At 38.9% G+C, this 21986-nt stretch overlaps 2 protein-coding genes across 3 annotated transcripts in view; both read left to right on the plus strand.

Annotated features, from left to right (window-relative positions):
• Nucleotides 1-21986, plus strand: part of LOC123976789 (CUB and sushi domain-containing protein 3-like) — a 309765-nt gene that overhangs the window by 84178 nt on the left and 203601 nt on the right. The window lies entirely within an intron of this gene.
• Nucleotides 3-19956, plus strand: LOC123976159 (synaptic vesicle glycoprotein 2A-like). Of its 2 annotated transcripts, XM_046058051.1 has the most exons (13): nucleotides 3-224; nucleotides 3442-4196; nucleotides 5008-5188; nucleotides 6481-6632; nucleotides 7545-7678; nucleotides 7860-7949; nucleotides 8764-8871; nucleotides 9879-9967; nucleotides 10055-10219; nucleotides 10351-10484; nucleotides 13930-14136; nucleotides 14223-14382; nucleotides 15431-19956. In XM_046058051.1, the coding sequence occupies exons 2-13, from the start codon at nucleotides 3587-3589 to the stop codon at nucleotides 15612-15614; spliced, it is 2214 nt and encodes a 737-aa protein (XP_045914007.1). In that variant the 5' UTR covers nucleotides 3-224; nucleotides 3442-3586; the 3' UTR covers nucleotides 15615-19956. The 2 variants fall into 2 exon arrangements, with proteins under 2 accessions (XP_045914007.1, XP_045914008.1); XM_046058052.1 differs by lacking the exons at nucleotides 3-224; nucleotides 3442-4196; nucleotides 5008-5188; ... (5 more) ...; nucleotides 10055-10219; nucleotides 10351-10484 and adding an exon at nucleotides 10517-11752.

Consider the following 21986-nt stretch of genomic DNA (forward strand, 5'->3'; position numbering starts at 1 on the left):
CCAGATATGAAGGCGTTAATGCGCTCGTGACGGTTTGCATGAGGGGGAGGGGACCCCGCACATCACTAAGTGTGTGAATGGCGTGGGCTTCTCTTCTCCAAACCGCACAGCATCATCAGTCGGTTCACGGCAACAGCCTCGTACGTATCATCACCCTCCTCCTTTTCCTCACCCTCCTCATCACCATCTCCCGGCTGAAGAGGGTCCACGTCGCAGGAATAAAGGTGAGCATGAATATAAAGTGGATAATGACTAACTGTTCGCGGCTGGTGGCGTTTTATTGCAGTGTGCTTTTAATTTTTGCATTAAGACATCCTGTGGAAGAGACGATGGGCGTGTTCTCCAACCGTTTCTTTACGCAGCAATTAAGATCGATTTTGTGAAACGGGGCCTATCTATAATCTAATTCAAGTCGTGACAAGCTGCTGGCAGCGATTCCTAAGAATGAGCACAGATGTCAGGATGCAGGCGAGCAGACAATCAGCTGCTATTTGTGGCAGATTTGTATTTGAATCCTGTATTTGTGGGCTGTGTAAATTGGCCTGTTAGCGACAAGGCCTTTTTCTTAACATCAGTGAAGACGATTATGACCGGATTGCAGGCTTACATTAGCACATATTCAATCATACTCTTGAATTCACATTTTTGAAAAATAACAATCCTGCAAGACACCACAGGACGTATATTATGATAATGTTGGAAAGAGCATAATATTTTGTCTCTGCACGAAGATATTTTGTCATTTCTGTGGCGGTCGTCTGCAGTTGTGAACTCTCCCAGTTGCTTTTGCTTGTATGCATGTGATGTGATGGCTATCTTCCCTGCTTGGCCTTGCAAGGAAGTGGATGCTGATTGATTTTTGAAAGAGGGAGGTGAAAAAATAAAAAAAAGGGTTGCTCCAACAAGGGAGAAATAACAACATCCTCCTCATCCTCAGACCTGCCTGCTCTCTTCCACTGACAGGGTGAGATGTGTGTTGCAGGTGGCACTGGGCTGCAGAGATGCTATCAATTTGACAACGGGACAAAATGTTAAAAGTGGGCTTAAAGCCTTTGTTTGTCTCTAACTAGTGTTTGCCTTTACACTTGATTTTCTTTGTGGATCAATCTATCTATCTCTGTAATATGCTTCAATGACCTTAAAGCACATCCATGATTTTATTGAGCTTTATCTACATATTACTTTCTACAACCATAGGACTTTTTTACACAAGACATCTTGACATGTCACATGTGATGTGTCGCGTCACTTGTGCAGGCTGGCTTGCTGTCACACTGTCATGGCTTACAGTGCCATCATTAATGTTATTAGTAACACCTGTGCTTTTCATGCAAGTATTTTCTCTGTGACTAAGGCTGCTAAGGTTGATGTTGGGTGGAGCTACGCGTGCTGCAATTATGACCAAACTAACTAAACTGCAAAAACAGTCATAAAGATCTAGTTTGTCTCAGCCTAACAGGTGCAACAACACAGTCACATCAGAGACTTGTCATGTCAGGAAAAGCATAGGAGTTACTAACTAATAAAATTAGCAATGGCTTTGTTCTATTCAAATGTCCCAGTAAGCAATGACACGCGAAAACACATATTATTTTACACAGGCGTGTGTGTTATGTTTGCAAAGGATAGTGATTACAAGCCTGCATGAGTCCAAGATATTATTAGGTTAGTGTCCTACAGTTTAGCTTGGCCGACCAGGCCTGTGGGGTTTCTTTATCGGTGCCAGTAAATCTGCTTGTCATGCGGACAGTGAAGGATCTGTGGCCTTAGGACTAGAGATGATGTTGAATTAAACATAAACAAATCAAACGAGTGTTGTGCATTGATCAGGATATAGATGCAGATATGGTTAAATACCATGATACCATTAATTGCTCAAATAAACTAAACCACTCTGTTTACGTTAACTTGGCCATTTTAACAACCTAAAACGCATGTTTGTTGACCCCTGACCTCAATATTTCTAAAATCCTATCTCTGGCCCTATATATACTGTATACCTGGCAGACATTGAAAGCTATGTCAGCCCGTTATTACCCGTCAGAACTCGTTTCTGAAACAGGGGTCTAAGTGAGCGTGGTGGTGATGTCTCTCGTTCTGTTATTTCACTGCACCCTGAAATCAAAGTGACATGTTGTTTTATTGCATGTTGACCGGAGGCACACAGTGTCTTAATACAGAAGCATATGCATGTGGGTACTGTTAGTGAACTACACGAGCTGGTACCTTATCAATGTTCTTTTTTCAAAAGGAGATACTGCAGCGGACCGGTAAAATGGACATCAATTTTAAGGCGTATTTCTCTCAATTTCAAGCCTCATTTGATTTAGCACACCGCTTCTCTAAATCAGCAGTTGTTCACTTTTGTTGTTCACTCCATTAAGGGCCGTGTACGGCTTGATTTGATCCGCTATATACTTATGGGTTTATCGCCAAACCTGACATTTAATTGCTTAAACTACTTAAATACTTCCATTTTGTTATGGGATGATGACATAAACAGTGAAGGCCTTACAGTGATGTTCTTTTATTCCAAACCAGTGTCTGATCCTTTGGAGCATTATCTCAGTCACATTACATTTGAGTCATGTTCACGTACTGTAGCTCTTCTCCATGAACTTGAACTGAGGCATTCAGGGCATTTCCGCACTAAGAAACATCCATTAAAAACCACTCTCACTATTCAAGGCTTGATGCCTTGCCCTGTAATTGCTGCTCAGACCCACCAGTGATTCAGCAGTGAACACATGCTGGGCAGATATGTAAATTTAAGCGGTATAGTTTGGAAACACACCATTAAAGGCTGGTTAGCTGGTTTGTTGAGCTGAAGAAAAAGATCTGTTCAGAAAGACATAAATACACTATACGTAATTTGTATTTGCTTTGTGTCTTTATGGTCATTTTGTGTCTCTTTGTTGTTGTCTTGTGTCTCTTTGTAGTCATTTTGTGCCTCTTTGTTGTGTTTTTGTGTCTCTTTGTTGTTGTCTTGTGTCTCTTTGTAGTCATTTTGTGCCTCTTTGTTGTGTTTTTGTGTATCTTTGTGGTCCTTTTTGTGTATCTTTGTAGTTGTTTTGTGTCTCTTTGTTGTCCTGTTTGAGTCTTTGTAGTGATTATGTGTCTCTTGTAAGTTGTTTTGACTTTTTCTATTCCTGTTTATGTTTGTAGTCATTTTGTTGTTCTTTGTAATTGTGTTTGACTCTTTGTAGTCTTTTTGTTTCTTTGTGGACATTTTGTGTTTCTTTTAGTCATGTTGCATCTCTTTGTAGTCATTTTGTGCCTCTTTGTGGTTGTTTTGTCTCTTTGTAGTCATGTAATTGACAATTGGAAAATGCCTTTAGAAATGTGCACTAATGCTTTAGAAGGTACTATCAAATGCCTCTCTAGATAACAAAGGTTGCTAATTTCTTTACATTTTTATTTATCTTTCCATTTTCTCCTTAGACATAAGACGAGACTGGTCTCAGTTAAGTGAGCCAAGGAGTCAATTCTTCAAATCTACGAGGTGTATCCTGAAAAAACTGAAGTTCCAGCACGTTCAGGTGGCCTAATTCTTTGACCACTTTTGCATCTTGCAAACCTCTTTAAAATGGAGGACGGCTACCAAAACCGGACTGCCATCATAAAAAGTGCCAAAGAAATTGCCAAAGAAGTCAAGCGGCAAGCATCTAAGAAGGTTGGCCGTTCAGTGGATCGGGTGAGTGATGAGTACAGCAGGCGCTCTTACAGTCGGTTTGAAGAGGACGACGATGATGACTACCCTGTGCAGGGAAGCCAGGATGGAGGCTACTACCGTGGAGACAGCCAGGCGGGCAACGACGATGAGGGCGGCCACAGTGACTCGACAGAAGGTCACGATGAGGATGATGAGATCTATGAGGGGGAGTACCAAGGAATTCCCAGGGCTGAGTCAGGCAAGGGCAGCATGGCTGGAGGTCCAGGCTCGGTGAGGGCCGGTGCTCAGCAGTTCAGAGATATCGCAGTGTCCGAGGGCGAGAGGAGGAAGGACCAGGAAGAGCTGGCTCAACAGTACGAGACCATTTTACAAGAATGTGGTCACGGCAAGTTCCAGTGGACCCTGTACTTTGTGCTGGGGCTGGCTCTCATGGCAGATGGTGTGGAGATCTTCGTGGTTGGGTTTGTCCTGCCTAGTGCCGAGAAAGACATGTGCCTGTCTGAACCTAACAAAAGCATGCTTGGTAAGACTCTTTTACAGGTGATTGTGTTTCCTTCTGTTGTACAGGTTCTGGTTTGGCTGTGTCATGATGCATTTTTTTTGTTGCTTCAAGAACAAGGCCGTCTCTATATTTTTCTTATTGTCAACAAATCTCCAAAACCAACAATTAATTCATCCTACTAACAAGTACTGGTGTGTCCGAAGCCTGATAGAGCTTATTCATCTGAGCCATAGAATTTTATTGTTCTCCGAAAATCATTATAAACACATCAGTGAGCTACGCCTTTGTACTGGGCGACATTTTAATGGTAATGAATGACTCAGTAGAGAACTAAATGCGTATTAATCCGCAGCTGAAAATAGACCCCAACAAATACTTTGTTTGTTTTTGAGTAATGTTTCCTAAAAACTACAGTGCCCAGCTGTTAATGAAATTACTTTTTACTATAAACTAACTATATATTTGTTTATATTTTGAAAGTTTGTCTTTTTCAAGTGATTTAGGAAAAATGAATAATCCCTGCCAGATCTTTACAGAAATGAAAAAGTTTATTACTATTTTTAAACTGCCTGTCTTAAGAGGCCAGCAGTCAGCAGAGTAAGCATGAACCTATAAAGCCAGTACTCTAATGGTAGGACTACTATATGGCAGAAATAAAGAAGACAGGACAGGTTAACACTAAAAAAAAAAAAAAAAAAAAAAAAGTTCTGCAGTAAAAATATGAATTAAACAATTTCATAATCAAATGTTTCAACATACACTGACATTTTGTATGTTTGTGTATGTAGTATGTTCCTGTATAGTAATTTAATTTCCTTTGCTCTCTCCACAGGTCTGATTGTATATTTTGGGATGATGGTTGGCGCTTTCCTCTGGGGAGCTCTGGCTGACCGGATAGGCCGTCGTCAGTCTCTTCTAATCTCTCTCTCCATCAATAGTGTCTTCTCCTTCTTCTCTTCCTTCGTCCAGGGCTACAGCACCTTTCTGTTTTGCCGGCTCCTCTCGGGTGTTGGGTAAATTGAAAAATACTGTGTAAAGTGTTGTAACTTTTTCTGATCTGATGTGTCAGTGACTTCACTGTAACGCTGGGTATGTTTTTGTTTAGTGATGTTCTACAGTACAATCAAGCAGGGCCATTAAATTATTTAAATATATTTACATTTTAAATAATAGTATTTAAATATATTATTCATTTCACTAATATATACATTTAAAATTGTATGCTCTTTTTGCTGTTTAAAAGCTTATTATCAATCAACACACATAAGTAGTGACAAGCTACGATATGAAAATGAGTACCTACAACTCTCCATCTAACAGCTCACTGTAGCTGCTCCTTCTTGTTCCATTACTCCTTTATTTCATGACAAAAAATTCAGAAAATGACAGTTTGCCTTGTTATGTAGACGCATTTTGGATGAAATTTAACAGTTAGTGTCAAGCTCACTAACAAACACATGTTGCATTTTCTGTGACTATTTCATAATAAAAGTCAACTCGTGTTTCGCCAGTTAAATGCTTTTATTGTGAAGTTGCAGCAGTAGAACATCCAGGGCGTAATACTGCAAATGTATAAATATGGTAATACTGTCATTAGTGAGCCATAGGTGTAATCAACATTTTGTTACCTCATTCGGCAATAGATACAGACATTTATTTATATGACTTCAACCTTCAAAATGTGTAATCTTGTAATCTATCTGAACTGCTATACATCATTGAGTTTAACAGTGGAAGACTAATTCCAGCATATAGTAAAGTTTCTGAACACTTAGAGTTATTACTTCATTAAAAACAGCAGTTTCTCTGGTTTAGTGAAGTGGCAAATTGAGACGCTGGAATCCATTTATAGTCAAATCAATTACTTTCCCTCAGAGCTTCTGTTAGTTAGTGTTGCAGCATGGTGATGGAGTAATGCAAGCAAACAATGTTAAAGCTTTAGTGACCAAACAAAACAACCAGTGCAGTAAATTAAAGGCTGGAGAATCAATGTGTGGTGCCTCCACTTGTAAACAGCTCATTTGCTCTAGTTTTGTATTCAGGAGTTTGAAGAAATTTGCTCACTCGCAGTACTATACCGTGTCTGTCATATCCATAATACAGTTATTTAAAGTAACCAAGTGTATCAGCATGTTATAAAGAGCATGCATATGGTGTTTCAGGATATTTAGGATGCAAATAATAAACTTACCTCTTATTTCTTTGTAAAAATGTTACAACCTAAACTCTGTGGTATCTCTAGATCTCGGCTCTTAAACACAAGGACAGTTCAACTCTGGGCTCAGCTGGTCTCTTATCTTTGCAGGATTGGTGGCTCAATTCCCATCGTGTTTTCCTACTATTCTGAATTTCTGTCCCAAGAAAAGCGTGGTGAGCACCTCAGTTGGCTCTGCATGTTCTGGATGATTGGGGGAATATACGCATCTGCCATGGCCTGGGCTATAATCCCGCATTATGGTGAGTACAGAAAACTATCCCTCAGTTTTTAAGGTTATGGTTATTTACCTTTGCACTGTCCAAGCTAGCTGATGATCCAAAACGACACCACTCATGTCTGTTTGTCTATTAGATATAAAGCTATATCCATTTAGCTTAGCATAAATTCTAGAAACAGGGGGAATAAACTAGCCTGATTCTGTCTAAAGGAGTAAAGCTCAGTATATAACTCATTTGTTTGAACTATTCTTTGGCTCTGAGCAGTTGCCAGGTACTGCACCCAGCCAAGAAATATTTCAGACTCACTGCAAAAATGATGAATTGTGGTTTTTACACTTTTTAAATGTGCTACAACAAGATATAAGTGAATTTTACAGGTGCTTGTAGGCAGATTTTATTACCTTTGTTCAGCACTAGCATAGTTGTTTCAAGTGAAGTCTTTATGCTAAGATAAGCTAACCGACTGGTGACTGCAGCTTTATATTTAATGGACAGACATGTAAGCGGTATCAATCTTCTCATCTAACTCTCTGCCAGAAAGCAAAAAAAAGCACATTTTACAAAACTATTCTTTTAAATGTAGATATTTTTGCAGTGTTAACATAATGTTAAGCTTCATTTATGGCAGCAGGGGGAGCTGGCTGGTAAAACCATGCAGGTTTAAGCTTGTATGCTAGCAAGCATATTTCCAGAGTCATATTGCACTGTGGCTGAACTGTGACTTCCTGAGACAGAGAAAAAACAAGAACATGGTTCATACTGTGTCACATCAAATTAAATACTAATTTGTAATACTAATTCCATACTGTCCTTTTTAAAGATTTATTGTCTGACCATATCTGCACTTGACTTGACACACGTTTGTAGGGCAAAGTTAAAGTGAAATGTGTGAGGTCATTTCTTTGAGTTGGGTTGTTTTCTTTGTCTTCCCAGGATGGAGTTTCCAGATGGGCTCGGCGTATCAGTTCCATAGCTGGCGTGTGTTTGTGTTAGTGTGTGCATTACCTTCTGTTGCAGCCATCTCTGCCCTCAGTGCCATGCCAGAGAGCCCACGCTTCTACTTAGAGGTTAGCAGATGTGCTTGTTGACACTTAGTCTCTGTCATACAGTATTAGCTGGATTTTCTCATATATAAGATGACTTGATCTTACATAATTTCTTCTCCTGAATGTTTAAATTAATGCAAATAAATAAAGACGACAATAGAAGGGTTGTACACAGTTTGACGTTTACTTTTTTCCATACCAGAATGGCAAACATGACGAAGGCTGGATGATTCTGAAGCAAGTTCACGACACCAACATGCGTGCAAAGGGACACCCAGAGAAGGTGTTTTCTGTGAGTATCTCTGAGAAAACGCTGTTAGATTAAATCACATTGTTTTGATCAGCTCACAACCAATACTTCCATTAAAGTCAATGAACATCTTCACAATAGGCAATTCATATGTAGTTTTTTTTAAATGAAGTCTGTGGGCATTCTATGCCTTTATTAGATCACGACAGCAGAGATGACAGGTAAGGAGGGTCGAGAATGACTCGCAACAAAGGTCACTGGTACAACATCCATTGTATTCTACTAGGTACATAAAAAGAAATTAATTGTCGTTTGATGCAATGAAAACATGACAAATTAGATTTTCACTATCTAAAAAAATAGTCAGGTGTCCCTTTTACTTTAATCACCCTTCTTACAGATAAGGTCCGTACACCATCTGCCTCCACATTATATTATTTACATTTCTGCATAAAACAATTAAAATATTGAAGGTACATAACACTTAGCATTTTTTAAAAAGCTATATTTTAGCCAAACAAGTTGTGAAAACAGACGGTGGATCAGCTCACTGATGTAATAATGCGACTTTTCCATGTCACAGAGATTGAGACTAACAATAAATGTCAAACAAGTTGTGGCTTTAAATAGAGGTAAAGCATTCAGATTTTAGGGGGAAAGTACCATTGATATTTCACATTGTTGATTTGCTTCATCCTTTACCTCTCACTGCGTTATCTGCCTGACATTCCTCTATGGTGGAGCAATGGGGAGAAGTTTCAGGAAGCCTTATCAGAAATGCCACTTGTAGTAGTTCGAAAACATGGTGGTTACCATCATAAGTCATTCCATGACATCTGTGCCTCTTTTATCCAAGGTCACCACAATTAAGACGGTGAAACAGATGGATGAGTTGGTGGAAACTGGCACCGATACTCCAGTCTGGAAGCGCTACAGGCTGAAGATTATGAGCCTCTCCCAACAGGTGAGTGAAGTTAAGCGGGAAAAAACATTCAGGTGTGTCAATTTTTTAATCAGGGGTTTTGTAGGAACAACTAGAGAGGAGATTTGTTGTTGTGCAGGCAGTGCTGAACCAAAACTGTAACTGCATTTTTAAAAGCATGTAATAAAACACCCCTGAGATCATATATGAGATCACTGCTTCATTGTTTTACAGTTATTGTACCAGAGTGTGAGGTTGAATCCTTTTACAGCTTGGGGCATAGCCGTAAAAGGCCTCTCTGGAGCTTGCATCCGTGGAAACAAACAGTATGTAGGTGGCAGCGAGTCCAAGAGCTGCTAAGAAGGTTTAAAATGCCTTCTTTTGTTTTTACTTATGAATTATTTTGTATTCTTAAACTACGTCTGATTTTATGAGTGAATTAAAAGGAAAATCAACAAATGATTACAGCTTTTTTCCCACCCATATTCATCTCTCGCTTTTTGTCTCCTAAAATTGAATTTGGTGAAACAAACAACTAATTTGCATTTCTTCTAGTTGTTAAAATTTTTTTGTGTAGATTGTATGTTTGTATTTGACTTTCTTGTGTTTAAACATGTTTTGTCCTTGTGTTGCACATTGTTGCAGCACCACCACTCCAGGCAGAAACTTTACCGGCTTTTGTGCCTGATTTTTAATTTGCATTCAGCCTACGCTCTGCTACACGCCTACACCCTCCAGTTTCTTCTAAATCTGCCACTGCACCACCTGCTTAATGCCTACTGAACAGTTTCCACTCTTGAAGTTGAAATTGAAGTTTTATCTCCTATTAATAAAGTTCATTTGAGCTCTACGAGTTGCGTGTTACTGCTCAGAAATGTAAAGTAAAACATCACAACAACATCAGCTTAAAGTTAACGGCGTGTGCAATGTGTGTCAAAACATAAGTGAATCAGACAATTTAACTGAGAAGAATCTTATGAGGAGTATAAATCTAGTATCCCAAGCTTTCTTTAAAAAAAGCTGTGTGCTTTCTTGTTCACATGTTGCAGATCCGGAATAACATTCTTGCCTGCTTCAGCCCAGAATATAAACGGACGACTTTCATGCTCATGGCTGTTTGGTTTACCATGTCTTTCAGGTAAACTAAAGACTCATAGAACCTTTGCTATATGGTGAATCACATTCACCTTTGAGGATTATTTCATTTGTCCCTGAACTTTTGCAGCTACTACGGTCTGACGGTGTGGTTCCCAGACATGATCAAGTACATCCAGAAGCAGGAATATGAATCACGCACAAAGACCTTCACCAAGGAACGCGTGGACCACATCACTTTTAACTTTACCCTGGAAAACCAAGTGCATCGCGAAGGACACTACTTCAATGACAAGTAAGTGGTTTGTCAGCAGCAGTTTTTGTTCCTGGACACTCAAAAGTTGGGATAATCAGATTTACATGTGAATGCTAATAAATTCTGAAACAGTACAATACAAAACTGAGAACCTGTGACCTGCTCACCAGGTTCCTCAACCTGAAGATGAAGTCCATGGTGTTTGAAGACTCTGTGTTCGAGGAGTGCTACTTTGAGGACATCACCTCCACACACACCTTCTTCAGAAACTGCACCTTTATTGCAAGTTTGTTCTATAACACAGGTAAACATGGACAGAAAATTAATCGGTGTAGATGGTCAGGATCAGGGAGTTTTAATTGCAGCTTCAGCTAATGATTTGTTTGATTACTGATTCATCTAATTTATTTTGTCATCATATAGTCTATAAAATGTCAAAAAAGGGAAGCACTATGCAGCACCACAAGCACTGAAAGCTCAAAGTGAAGTTTTCAAATCACTTGTTTTGTCCAAAAAGTCAAAGATATTCAATTTAAACCTGCAAAAATGCTTCTTTTAGCCACTTAGGGGAAGAAAAACAAGCTGCAGACACGAGAGTGACTTATTATCACCGTAAAATGTTGTTGGTGAACGTGTTAGCAAACAGTTACCTATTTACACATCTAGCAGACAATGAGCAACATTTATTTGGAGTCGTGTTTCTGGCCACACAGCAAATGTTAGTCTAATATTCACTCTGCTTTTAGCTCTGTTCTGGTCACCTCCTGTGGAAACTGCTAAGTGCTCCACTATGTTTACAAACTAGTTGCTAATTGTCTCTCTGCCTGTAGGTGTTGAACAGGTATCGCACAGTGGGTTAATCAGAGCTTTTTGCTGAAAACAGCTGCCTGGAAACCATGCTTATGAGAACAGATAGCTAAAACAGTAAAGTTGTGTTCTTTCAAACCAAAGCAATGAGTTAACGGACAATAAAATGCTCTGCAGAGCTGAAGGTAACAGCAAAGTCTGGTGATAATTAAATGTCAGCATCTTCTTTCACATTACATATAGTCATTTGATTTTGATCCACTGTTAGTACAGAAATATTGGTTAATGCTGCTGTGTGGTATTAAACTAAGACACACTGCAATGTAATGATCACTGTACTTTGTTCACACAGCTGCTCAGCAAAAACAAGAATTGTTTGAGATTAAACATGCATTTACAATCGGTTTTTTTGCAACCTAAAGTAAAAATAGAGAGAAGACACAATACAGTGGTTCAGCAGGACTGCAACCATAGAAACATTCTGTTGCTGGTATTCACGGGTTACACTGCGGCAGAGCTGTTGCTGTAGCAGCGTAAACAATTCCAGACCGAACTCTTTGACAGTGGCTTGATGGGATTAGCTGTGAAAGCTTCATGATTAAGGAAAAACAGATGTAAGAGTGTGTTAAACTGGATCGTCAGAACCAAAGCTCCTCGTAGACTCGATGGAAAGACAGAAGCTGCGTTCACCGTCAGACCACACAAACATGAAAAAACTCACTGCTAAACTCATATTACAGCACTTGGCTGCCATTGAACAAAGAGGTATTTCTTGCAGTTTTGCAACATGCCTGTGTTTTGTACATTTGCTGTTGTTGTTTTTTTTAGATGTTTTGCTTCTTGAATGTCAGCTTATTTTATAGTATCAATAGCTTATTTATTTGTGAATGCTTTGTATATAAGCGTGTTACCATGCGCAAAAAAGGAACAAAAAAGATGGAATAACTGAAATCTCCCTTTTGTTTATGTGGCATCTGCAGTCCATGGTGGGTTTTGTTGTATGGTTTTGATTTCTGCTTGTGCTTTCATCAATCAACATGTCAGCATCTGCCTGGGAAAAGCTGTTTCTCTGCTAACATAAGACTTCACTTCCACAGCAGCAGTGTCTTCTCATCCCTGAAGCCAGCGATACATTCTTTTATGTTTATGTCAATTGTGCATCTAAAATTTTATGATCGTTCAGCACTTTTATGCCTGAGTCCCTTTAATAAAACTGCTAGTTGTTATTGGTATGGAAGCACTTTCAGCAGTGTCATCAGAAAATCTGACCAAGTAGTTTGTGCGGCCGCAGGCAGCGAAGTATAAACAGAGAATCAAATAACTTTTGAGGACTATACCCCAAGGACACCCGGTATTGAAAGACAATGTGACCTCCTCTGACTTTTTCTATATTTTTGTTATTTATTTTAAAACGTTGATACTGGTGGATGCTGTTTTTATGTTTAGTTTCTGCCTGAAAGGAATTTATATTAAAAGCAGCCGGTGACAGCGGATTGATTGTACGGTGACAAATGTCCTGGTTTCTGTTGCCGAGAGATCATTCAATCCCCTCTTTCAATGTTTTAGAGAAACGAATAATTCATGGATTAGGGTTATGTAGGTTTGGTTTCAGAAGACAATGGAGTCCTTAAAAATCTTTAAACAAAAAATACAAATTAACTGCATATTATGTTTTCCATAATAATGACAGGATAAGCAAACAATTATAAATGCTATCTAAATCATTGTATCTTTAAGGCTCTAATAACCCTTTAAAAAAATTTACATATATTCAGAGGAGTTTCACTGAGATCAAATCTCTCTTTCGCAGAAATGTCTTGATCACATTCGCTAAGTGGCATTTAGGCCACTGCTGCCCCTTTACTGCCGTATGTTTGATCGATTTTAACTTACAGCATCTTTTAGGAGAAGCAAATTAAAACATAGATTACATTAGTTAATTACTGAAAGTAAATTTTTCTGATCTGACGTGTGTCTCCCATCCTCCCTTCAGGCTGCATTCAGCCCGAACAACCTTCTGTAAATAAGTCTGTGTGGCATGAGAGGTGAAACCCACAGCAAATAAAAGGTTTCTTGGAGAGAACGTAGAGCTGTGCAATATGGCCAAAAATGTTATTGCAATAAAATGTTTTGATTGATAATTATCACAATAAATGCCAAATCATTATTTCAACCCCCCTCCAGATAAGTGTGAAACTATAATTTGCACATATGGCTGGGCGATACGGCCAATAGTGGCCAAAAGTCACGATAAAAAATTTCATTACATTTGATATCGATAATTATCCCAATAAATATCAAATTTCTTTAAGGTTTAAAGGCTGATTGTTGCTCCAGAGTGAAAGTTGAAGAAACAAGAGAGTTACTTGTGGTTTTAAACTATTCTTTATGGTCAGAACATAAACATTTGATGCCAAACAGTGGATCCCTTAACAAATCTGAGGAAAAACATTCAAAACAATTATGATAAAATCTTTTTTCAACAAATATGCATGAATAAAATTAAGTAAAATCTATTTTCAGTTCCTTTCCTCAACAAAATAAATATCTTTATAAAAATAATTAAGTGCTTATTCATTTGTGATTCAAATGAAGTAAATTAAACATTTATTGAACATTGAGGAAAATGATATCACGATAATTATCATTATTATTTTATTGCCCAGCCCCAACAATAACAGTAACACCAGAAGGTGATTTAGATGAGTGTACCAACATGTTGACACTTTTTCAACAACTTCTCTATTCTGTCATCTAGATTGTGGCAGATCACAAAGATTTGAAAATTAAACTTTTTTAAAAAAAATGAAGCAGACATTTTATCCCCCTCCCCAGTGGAAATGACACCCTTACATTTATGTCAATAAATTCCTCAAGTTTTCATGAATTTCTTAATGTTACATAGCAATAACACTTATTTTTCTGATTTCTGATGAAATCAGATTTGTTCAAATACAGGTTTGTCAACTGTAAACTGATCAACAGCACGTTTCTCCACAACAAGGAGGGCTGCATTCTGGACTTCAGCGACGACTTCAACAATGCCTACATGATATACTTTGTCAACTTCCTCGGCACGTTGGCAGTGTTGCCTGGCAACATTGTGTCGGCTCTATTAATGGACAAAATTGGCCGTTTAAGGATGCTGGGTGGGTAAATCTAATCAATGCACATTATTCACCTATGGCCAGAGAGGCTCTTTAACGTCATGTAACTCTCACCTCTCTCCAAACAGCGGGATCCAGTGTCATATCTTGTGTCAGCTGTTTCTTCCTGATGTTCGGCAACAGCGAGTCAGGAATGATCGCACTATTGTGCTTGTTTGGTGGCATCAGCATCGCCTCGTGGAACGCCCTGGATGTGATAACAGTGGAGCTTTACCCCTCAGATAAAAGGTAATGTCAGATGTACCAACTAGTGACCTGTTTTTTTAATAACTTTTCATATATTTATAGAAGCACACCTGTTTCCTCTTATAAAAAAATCTATATATACACTGAACAAAATTATATATGCAACCATTTTGTTTTTGCCCCCATTCATCATGAGCTGAACTCAAAGATCTAAGACTTTCTCTATGTACACAAAAGGCCTATTTCTCTCAAATATTGTTCACAAATCTGTCAAAATCTGTGTTAGTGAGCACTTCTCCTTTGCAGAGATAATCCATCCACCTCACAGGTGGCATCAAGATGCTGATCAGACAGCATGGGTGTTGCACAGGTGTGCCTTAGGCTGGCCACAATAAAAGGCCACTCGAAAACATGCAGTTCCATCACACAGATCTTCTTATCTGACCCTCAGCACAAAAGCAAATGACTGTATTAAACAACAATAAATCTACCTAGGAGTACAAATAAAGAACCTGAACCTTTTATGTGAAAAGTTTATAAATCAAAGCTCTCCGTGTGCACAGTTGTGTTCAAAGAAAGACTTTGTTTGTTTTAGGATTTACTTGTTGCTGAAGGTCTATTTCATTGTTTTAAGGAAAATATATTTTGATGACTTCTTCTGGTTGGATTATTATAGAAAGTTGAGTTGTGTTTTAGTATGGAAACCTTATTTTTGTCAGATTTTATTTGTAGTCTTTGAGAGGAAACAAAGCCCTTTGTTTGCAATGGTATGTATTATTTGAAGGTATTGTCCATTGTAAGTCCATGTGGTGTGGGCACTTGTATGTACATGACACAATAAACAACAACTACCACGAGAAGCCATTATAAGTATATAAAATGTAAGAATTATGTGCTCATAAGTTATGTCAATGGTTCTACAAATAAGAAGGTGTAGTAAAAGAAAACTAAGCATGTCCAAATACAATAATTTGGCACATTAAATGCAGATCAGTTTAAAGAAAGTAATTAGTGATTAGTGTTAAAAATCCTCTTTGTCTCAGTTGCTGAAACTCCTCACTGTGGTTGAGTTTGTCCCTCTTGTGTTCAGGACCACAGCGTTCGGCTTCCTGAATGCCCTCTGTAAGCTGGCGGCCGTCCTGGGCATCAGCATCTTCCAGTCATTTGTTGGCATCACCAAGGCCGTACCCATCATATTTGCTGCTGGTGCACTCGCTGCAGGGAGCTTCCTTGCAACAAAGTTGCCTGAAACACGAGGCCAAGTGTTGCAGTAAAACAAACGACCGGCAGTGGGCAGCAGAGCACAGCTGGAGTGTGTGTTTGAGAGCCCGAACATCCCTGAGAGCTTCAGCGCTGCCCGTCACACACCAACAGAACAGACTGCCATCCCCATTGTAAGCCCAGAATCCTTTGAAATGTGGATTGCATCATTCAAAGTCTATACAGAGCCATAGTGATTAAAAGAACACCAAACAGATATAGAAATAGATATGTGTCGTGATAACTACATCTGAATGATGACATGTTCATCAGATCTTTTCCACAGGGTGACGCAATATAAATTGTTGTGTGCAGGAAGGATAAAATGTTAATTTCTGGGAGTTTTCTCTCACCGGCCCACAGATCTACAATATCAAAACACAATTGAGAAGACAGGAATGTCACACAATGAGATGAGACTGAAAAAAAAAGCCATTTATGGGGGAATGGGAAAAGATGTAGTCTATGTATGCAGTGTTTTTCTTCCTCGTCTTGTCCTCTGCCTCAGTGACTCAGTGGGCTTTCAGTGCTGCTTTTTCATTTGCTGTGACATTACTGGTACAATTCACTTCACATTTCCATACAGACTGATGCCTGTGTGTGAGAAAAGTTTTCCGGGGTGAATATATTTTCTCCAAAAATAACCATGACCACTGCCTACTACTGAAGCCAGACATGCTGAGAGCTTATTTTCTACCAAATAATATTAAAACATTCCAGTGAAGTTTGATTTATTCAGATACAGAGAAAATATTTTTTCCATGTCGCTGCATAAATCTATTCCTTGATTCATAGCCTCAAAACACAGCTGAAGATGCATTTCACTGGATTCTCTGTTGTAAATGGGAATAGCTTGATCCAGCTCCTCTGTGTTCAGTGTTAAACTAATGTGTTTTCCCTCCCTGTTGTTGAACCTTACAACTGTGGCAGTGTGATGATGTTGATGTCTGCAACACAGGAACGTCTGCAGGATGGGTTTTGGTCCAGTCTTAAATGTGAGAGCAGATACTATAGTGTAAATTAGTCGTGCAAGTGTGTTTGAGATTGTGTGAGACGAGAAAAAGTGTCTGATTTATTCCTTTAAATGCCATCATTTCATGCAAATCAATGCAGCCATGTAGACCCTACTTTACTGGTCCATCAGCAGAATGTACAGAACAGCGGCCGCACATTTTAAGAAATATTATAGTAGCTCAGGTGTGGTGAAACGTTTAGACCACTTTTACTGCTTGTATAATGTTTCAGCACCACTCTGCCAAATGACTGTACACCCAAGAAGTCCCATATGCATAGCTGCATTAATTAGCCTTAATATGAAAACAAGTCACAAAACAAGTCATTTAATTGAGTGTGAAAGTTCATTCTTGACCTCGGAAACAGTAGTTTGACAAAAAAAAAGGTCTAAGTCCACTTACTAGCTTTTTGTGTGTTTAGTGTTCATAGTTTTCATTGAATGAAAGCTCTAGAAAATATTAAGCTGACCTCAACTTAACATTTTTTGTCAACGTCATTTGGTTGTTTTGTCTTTTTCTGATTGGGCTCAAAACATACAATCAGCACAGTATCCTTTCTTAAAATTGTGTTATACCTCTTAAAAGTCATAATATGACTTCATTACATTCATAAGCACAAATTAAACCAAAAGAAGAAGAATATGTTAAAAAAAAAAAAAGAATGTCCTATTGATCAGGCAATGCGGCACAAAGGGAAAACAGATTGAAAAACACTTTCAATCTAATTTCAGTTTAAGGGTTCATGTTCCTGTCATTCCTTTACTGCATCCAATTCTGGCAGAAAAAGTGAAAAGTTATCACTCATGTATTCCTGTATGATACTGTTTAACCGCATGTAGGGATGACATAAGTACAGAAACAAATTTACCTACTGTGACTTTCATCTAAATTGGAAACAAATGTTTTAAAGGAAAACTAATTGAGTACCATGCTTTATACATATCACTACTTTGGTATCATTTCTCCAAAGGTGTACATCAATGTGTGCTGACAATCAGTGAGTGTGTTGGTGCTGCTGCCCAGTATATTGTTTGACTTAAATGCGTCGTGTGTGTGTGTGTGTGTGTGTGTGTGTGTGTGTGTGTGAGTGTGTTCAGGATGTTAGAGGCTTTGGCATTATCTGTGTGTTAGCTTAGCCTCTCCCCCGGACTAGACTGTAACTCAAAAACACACACTTAAGAAGTATTGCGGATATTATGGGAGTTCGTGTGACTTCTTGTTTATGTGTGTGAGTGAGAGAGAGAGACTTTAAATGAATAATTCAACATTTGCTTGAGTAAGCATTACCTGAAGTATGCTTACTCACTTTATTGCCCAGAGTCAGATGAGACGATTGCATTTCTGTGCTTTAAGTATGGAGTTGAAGCCAGGAGGCAATTAGCTTAGCTTAGCATAAAGACAGGAAACTGAGGGAAATTGCTAGCTTGGCTCTGTTCAAAGGTAACAATATTTTAATAAATACTCCCAATAACACGCCCTTAAAATCACAACTTCTTGTTTTTACATTTTGGTTCTCGTATGGGATTGGCCGTGCCTACCTACCCGCCCGCTCACCTCTCACTGAAAATTATGAGCCACAACCATCTGTCTGAAAAGAGCTTTAGTAGACGGGTTTTTGTAACCTTTGGACTGGTTCAGGCTAGCCGTTTCCTCGTTTCCAAACTCTATGCTAAGCTAAGCTAACCGCCTGCTAACTGTAGCTTCCTATTTAGCATACAGGCATGAGAGTGGTATCAATCTTCTCATTTAACTTTTAACAAGAAAGCCAGTACTTTGCCAAAATGTCAAACTATTACTTTAATGCTGTCAAATCTAGAATACATTCTGAGGATCACATATCTCTTTTGGTGTTTGTGTACAAAGTCTTGTGTGTATATGAACAAATGTGACCCGTCTTGTTCATGTTGGAGAGACGGTTTGGATGCTTCGTTCATGTGCAGATGAATGTATGGATGTATGCGTGTGTGTGCGCGCGCTGACTCTAAATCGTCTGTCACATATTTTTCTACTTTTTTCTGTTGTTGCGTTTTCATCCCTGCGATGAATACAGCTCAGTTGGGGACCACGGAAATATATTTACACTATGAGAAGAAGAAAAAAACAACCTCATTGAATATATGCAGTGTAGAATTTAATGTTTTGTTCTTCATAATAGACTCGGGTGCTCTTTTGCTGATACAGTTCAGTGTTAAAAACAAATGCCATCAAAGATAGCCAGAGATCTCTGTTTAGCAATACAGAAATGGATCTCATCCTAAATTCACAAAGACGACTTCACCCCTTAATCCTTCTGTATCCAACCAATCGTGACGCATGTTTGTATCGTATTGTCTGACTTCTTGGACGTCCTGTATGCCCGCTGTTTTTGTCTAAAGCAAGAACTAGTGTTTTCATTGTTGTATGATCACATAGATTTGTTGCTTGCAGTGATTGTTCTTAATCAAAGTGGGGTTAAATTTGGTGAAACTTGAGTATGTGTTCTGAAAGTAAGTTAGTGGTGACTGTGCTCCCTGTTTACCTAGGTACCCAGGTAACTCTTTTTCATATATATGCCTGAATTTCTGAATAGTCTGAGGAGGATGCTTGTTATTGTGCAATTTATCTTGTCACAGAGGTACAAAATACGGAAAAGGGCAATACGCTTAAGCAAAGGGAGATGGAAAAAGTGCATAAACTATGCACAAAAAGTACAATTTGACAAAAACACGTTTGTCCAAATGAGTTTGTTTGAAAGGGAGAAGTGTGAGCAATAAAGTGGAGGCTTCCCCCAATTCTGAGGAAACATGAAGTCAGTGTGAAATCCAAAAGGACCACGATTTATCAACTCATCAAAAGAGCTCCCTCTGTCAAAATGAAGCTCCTGTCCAAAATGTAAAAGTTTACTATTCAATGTTACTATGTGTAGTATTTTCATACACACACACACACACACACACACACACACACACACACACACACACACACACACACACACACACACACACACACACACACACACACACACACACACACTATCAAAAGGATCACTGGTTTAAGTTTTATCTTTGATGACGGCAGTGATATATATGGTCAAGCACCAGCCTGAAGACTTTTCTAAATGATAGCAGTCTGATGAAAGGATGGAGGACTTTTTATGGCATGGTGTCTGTCTTCTCAACTCTTAAGAGCACACGGATCAGTCCTGAATGAGTCCTGCAGAAAGGACTGACCCATGCCAGAAAACAACTCCTTTATCTGCAAAGAACTTATTGCAAGAATCCTTCGCTGTGGTTTGGACTGAAGGAATTTATGTTAGCGTTTTCTTTGGTTTGACTCTGAGCTGTTTATTAAATGATAAAATGTACTCTAAATGTGAGTTCAATTCAAAAAATCAATGTACTGTGTGTAGAAACTGTAGATGTTTGTACGTGCAAGTTTGGAATTTGTGGAACAAAAGATCAAGGAAAACCATTCCAAAAAAAGTTCAATATGACTCAGAAATCTATTATGTGTTGTCTTTTGTGTTTTGTAAATGAAGACTGAAAATCTTGTTAAGTTCAGTATTTATTACTTCTGGATATTGAGAATATTTTAGTGATGCTGAAAAAGGTGCTGTATTTATTTTATGTGAGAGTTGTTCATTATGCTGGGATTTGCACTTTTGTGCCATTTATCCAGTTCTATGAAGAAAAAAATATGGAAATAAAATATGAAGAAAGAAAACCAATGTCATGGTTTGCATTCCACAGCAATAAGTCAATTTATATTCAACTCAGAGTTTTTCTTCAAACTTTAAACGTTAATGTCAAATGGGGTTGTACTTTCAACAATATCTTCACTACATTAGCGCCTTGACTGCCTACTAGCTGTGAAAGTGCAATTATGTTGTTGCCTTGTAAGATTACTACTAGCGTAGGAAACGAGAAGAAACTAAATTATGCCACACCAAATCATTGTCAATCATGTACTTTTTTCTAAACTTCGCTTTTTCCTCATCATACAGTTTACATGTACATGTAAAAACCTCTGCTAGCGGTCATGTTCATATTGGACGTTGAGATCCTTCCTAACACGTTTCCAGTGTAAGTAATGAGAGACAAAATCCAGTCCTTCTCTGTGCAAAATTACATTTAAAAAGTTTATCAGAAGATAATCTAAGGCTTCAACCAGCTGGGCTAGACAAATTAAGTAGGTATCCACTAAAGTCATTCTATTTAATTAGTTAATTCCTTCGGTTACTGTCCAGGAAACACATGGAAGGAATTTTGTGCCAAAAGGACTAATTTTGGAACGCACTGACTCACTGAGAACATTTCATATTAACTTTATACACTCACCTAAAGGATTATTAGGAACACCTGTTCAATTTCTCATTAATGCAATTATCTAATCAACCAATCGCATAGCAGTTGCTTCAATGCATTTAGGGGTGTGGTCCTGGTCAAGACAATCTCCTGAACTCCAAACTGAATGTCAGAATGGGAAAGAAAGGTGATTTAAGCAATTTTGACCGTGGCATGGTTGTTGGTGCCAGACGGGCCGGTCTGAGTATTTCACAATCTGCTCAGTTACTGGGATTTTCACGCACAACCATTTCTAGGGTTTACAAAGAACGGTGTGAAAAGGGAAAAACATCCAGTATGAGGCAGTCCTGTGGGCGAAAATGCCTTGTTGATGCTAGAGGTCAGAGGAGAATGGGCCGACTGATTCAAGCTGATAGAAGAGCAACTTTGACTGAAATAACCACTCGTTGCAACCGAGGTATGCAGCAAAGCATTTGTGAAGCCACAACACGCACAACCTTGAGGCGGATGGGCTACAACAGCAGAAGACCCCATCGATTTCTGTTGAGACATTCAGATGGTAGAGTCAGAATTTGGCGTAAACAGAATGAGAACATGGATCCATCATGCCTTGCAGGCTGGTGGTGGTGGTGTAATGGTGTGGGGGATGTTTTCTTGGCACACTTTAGGCCCCTTAGTGCCAATTGGGCATCGTTTAAATGCCACGGCCTACCTGAGCATTGTTTCTGACCATGTCCATCCCTTTATGGCCACCATGTACCCATCCTCTGGTGGCTACTTCCAGCAGGATAATGCACCATGTCACAAAGCTCGAATCATTTCAAATTGGTTTCTTGAACATGACAATGAGTTCACTGTACTAAAATGGCCCCCACAGTCACCAGATCTCAACCCAATAGAGCATCTTTGGGATGTGGTGGAACGGGAGCTTTGTGCCCTGGATGTGCATCCCACAAATCTCCATCAACTGCAAGATGCTATCCTATCAATATGGGCCAACATTTCTAAAGAATGCTTTCAGCACCTTGTTGAATCAATGCCACGTAGAATTAAGGCAGTTCTGAAGGCGAAAGGGGGTCAAACACAGTAT

This window comes from Micropterus dolomieu, linkage group LG09 (genome assembly GCF_021292245.1).
Source record: "Micropterus dolomieu isolate WLL.071019.BEF.003 ecotype Adirondacks linkage group LG09, ASM2129224v1, whole genome shotgun sequence".
Classification (NCBI taxonomy): domain Eukaryota; kingdom Metazoa; phylum Chordata; class Actinopteri; order Centrarchiformes; family Centrarchidae; genus Micropterus; species Micropterus dolomieu.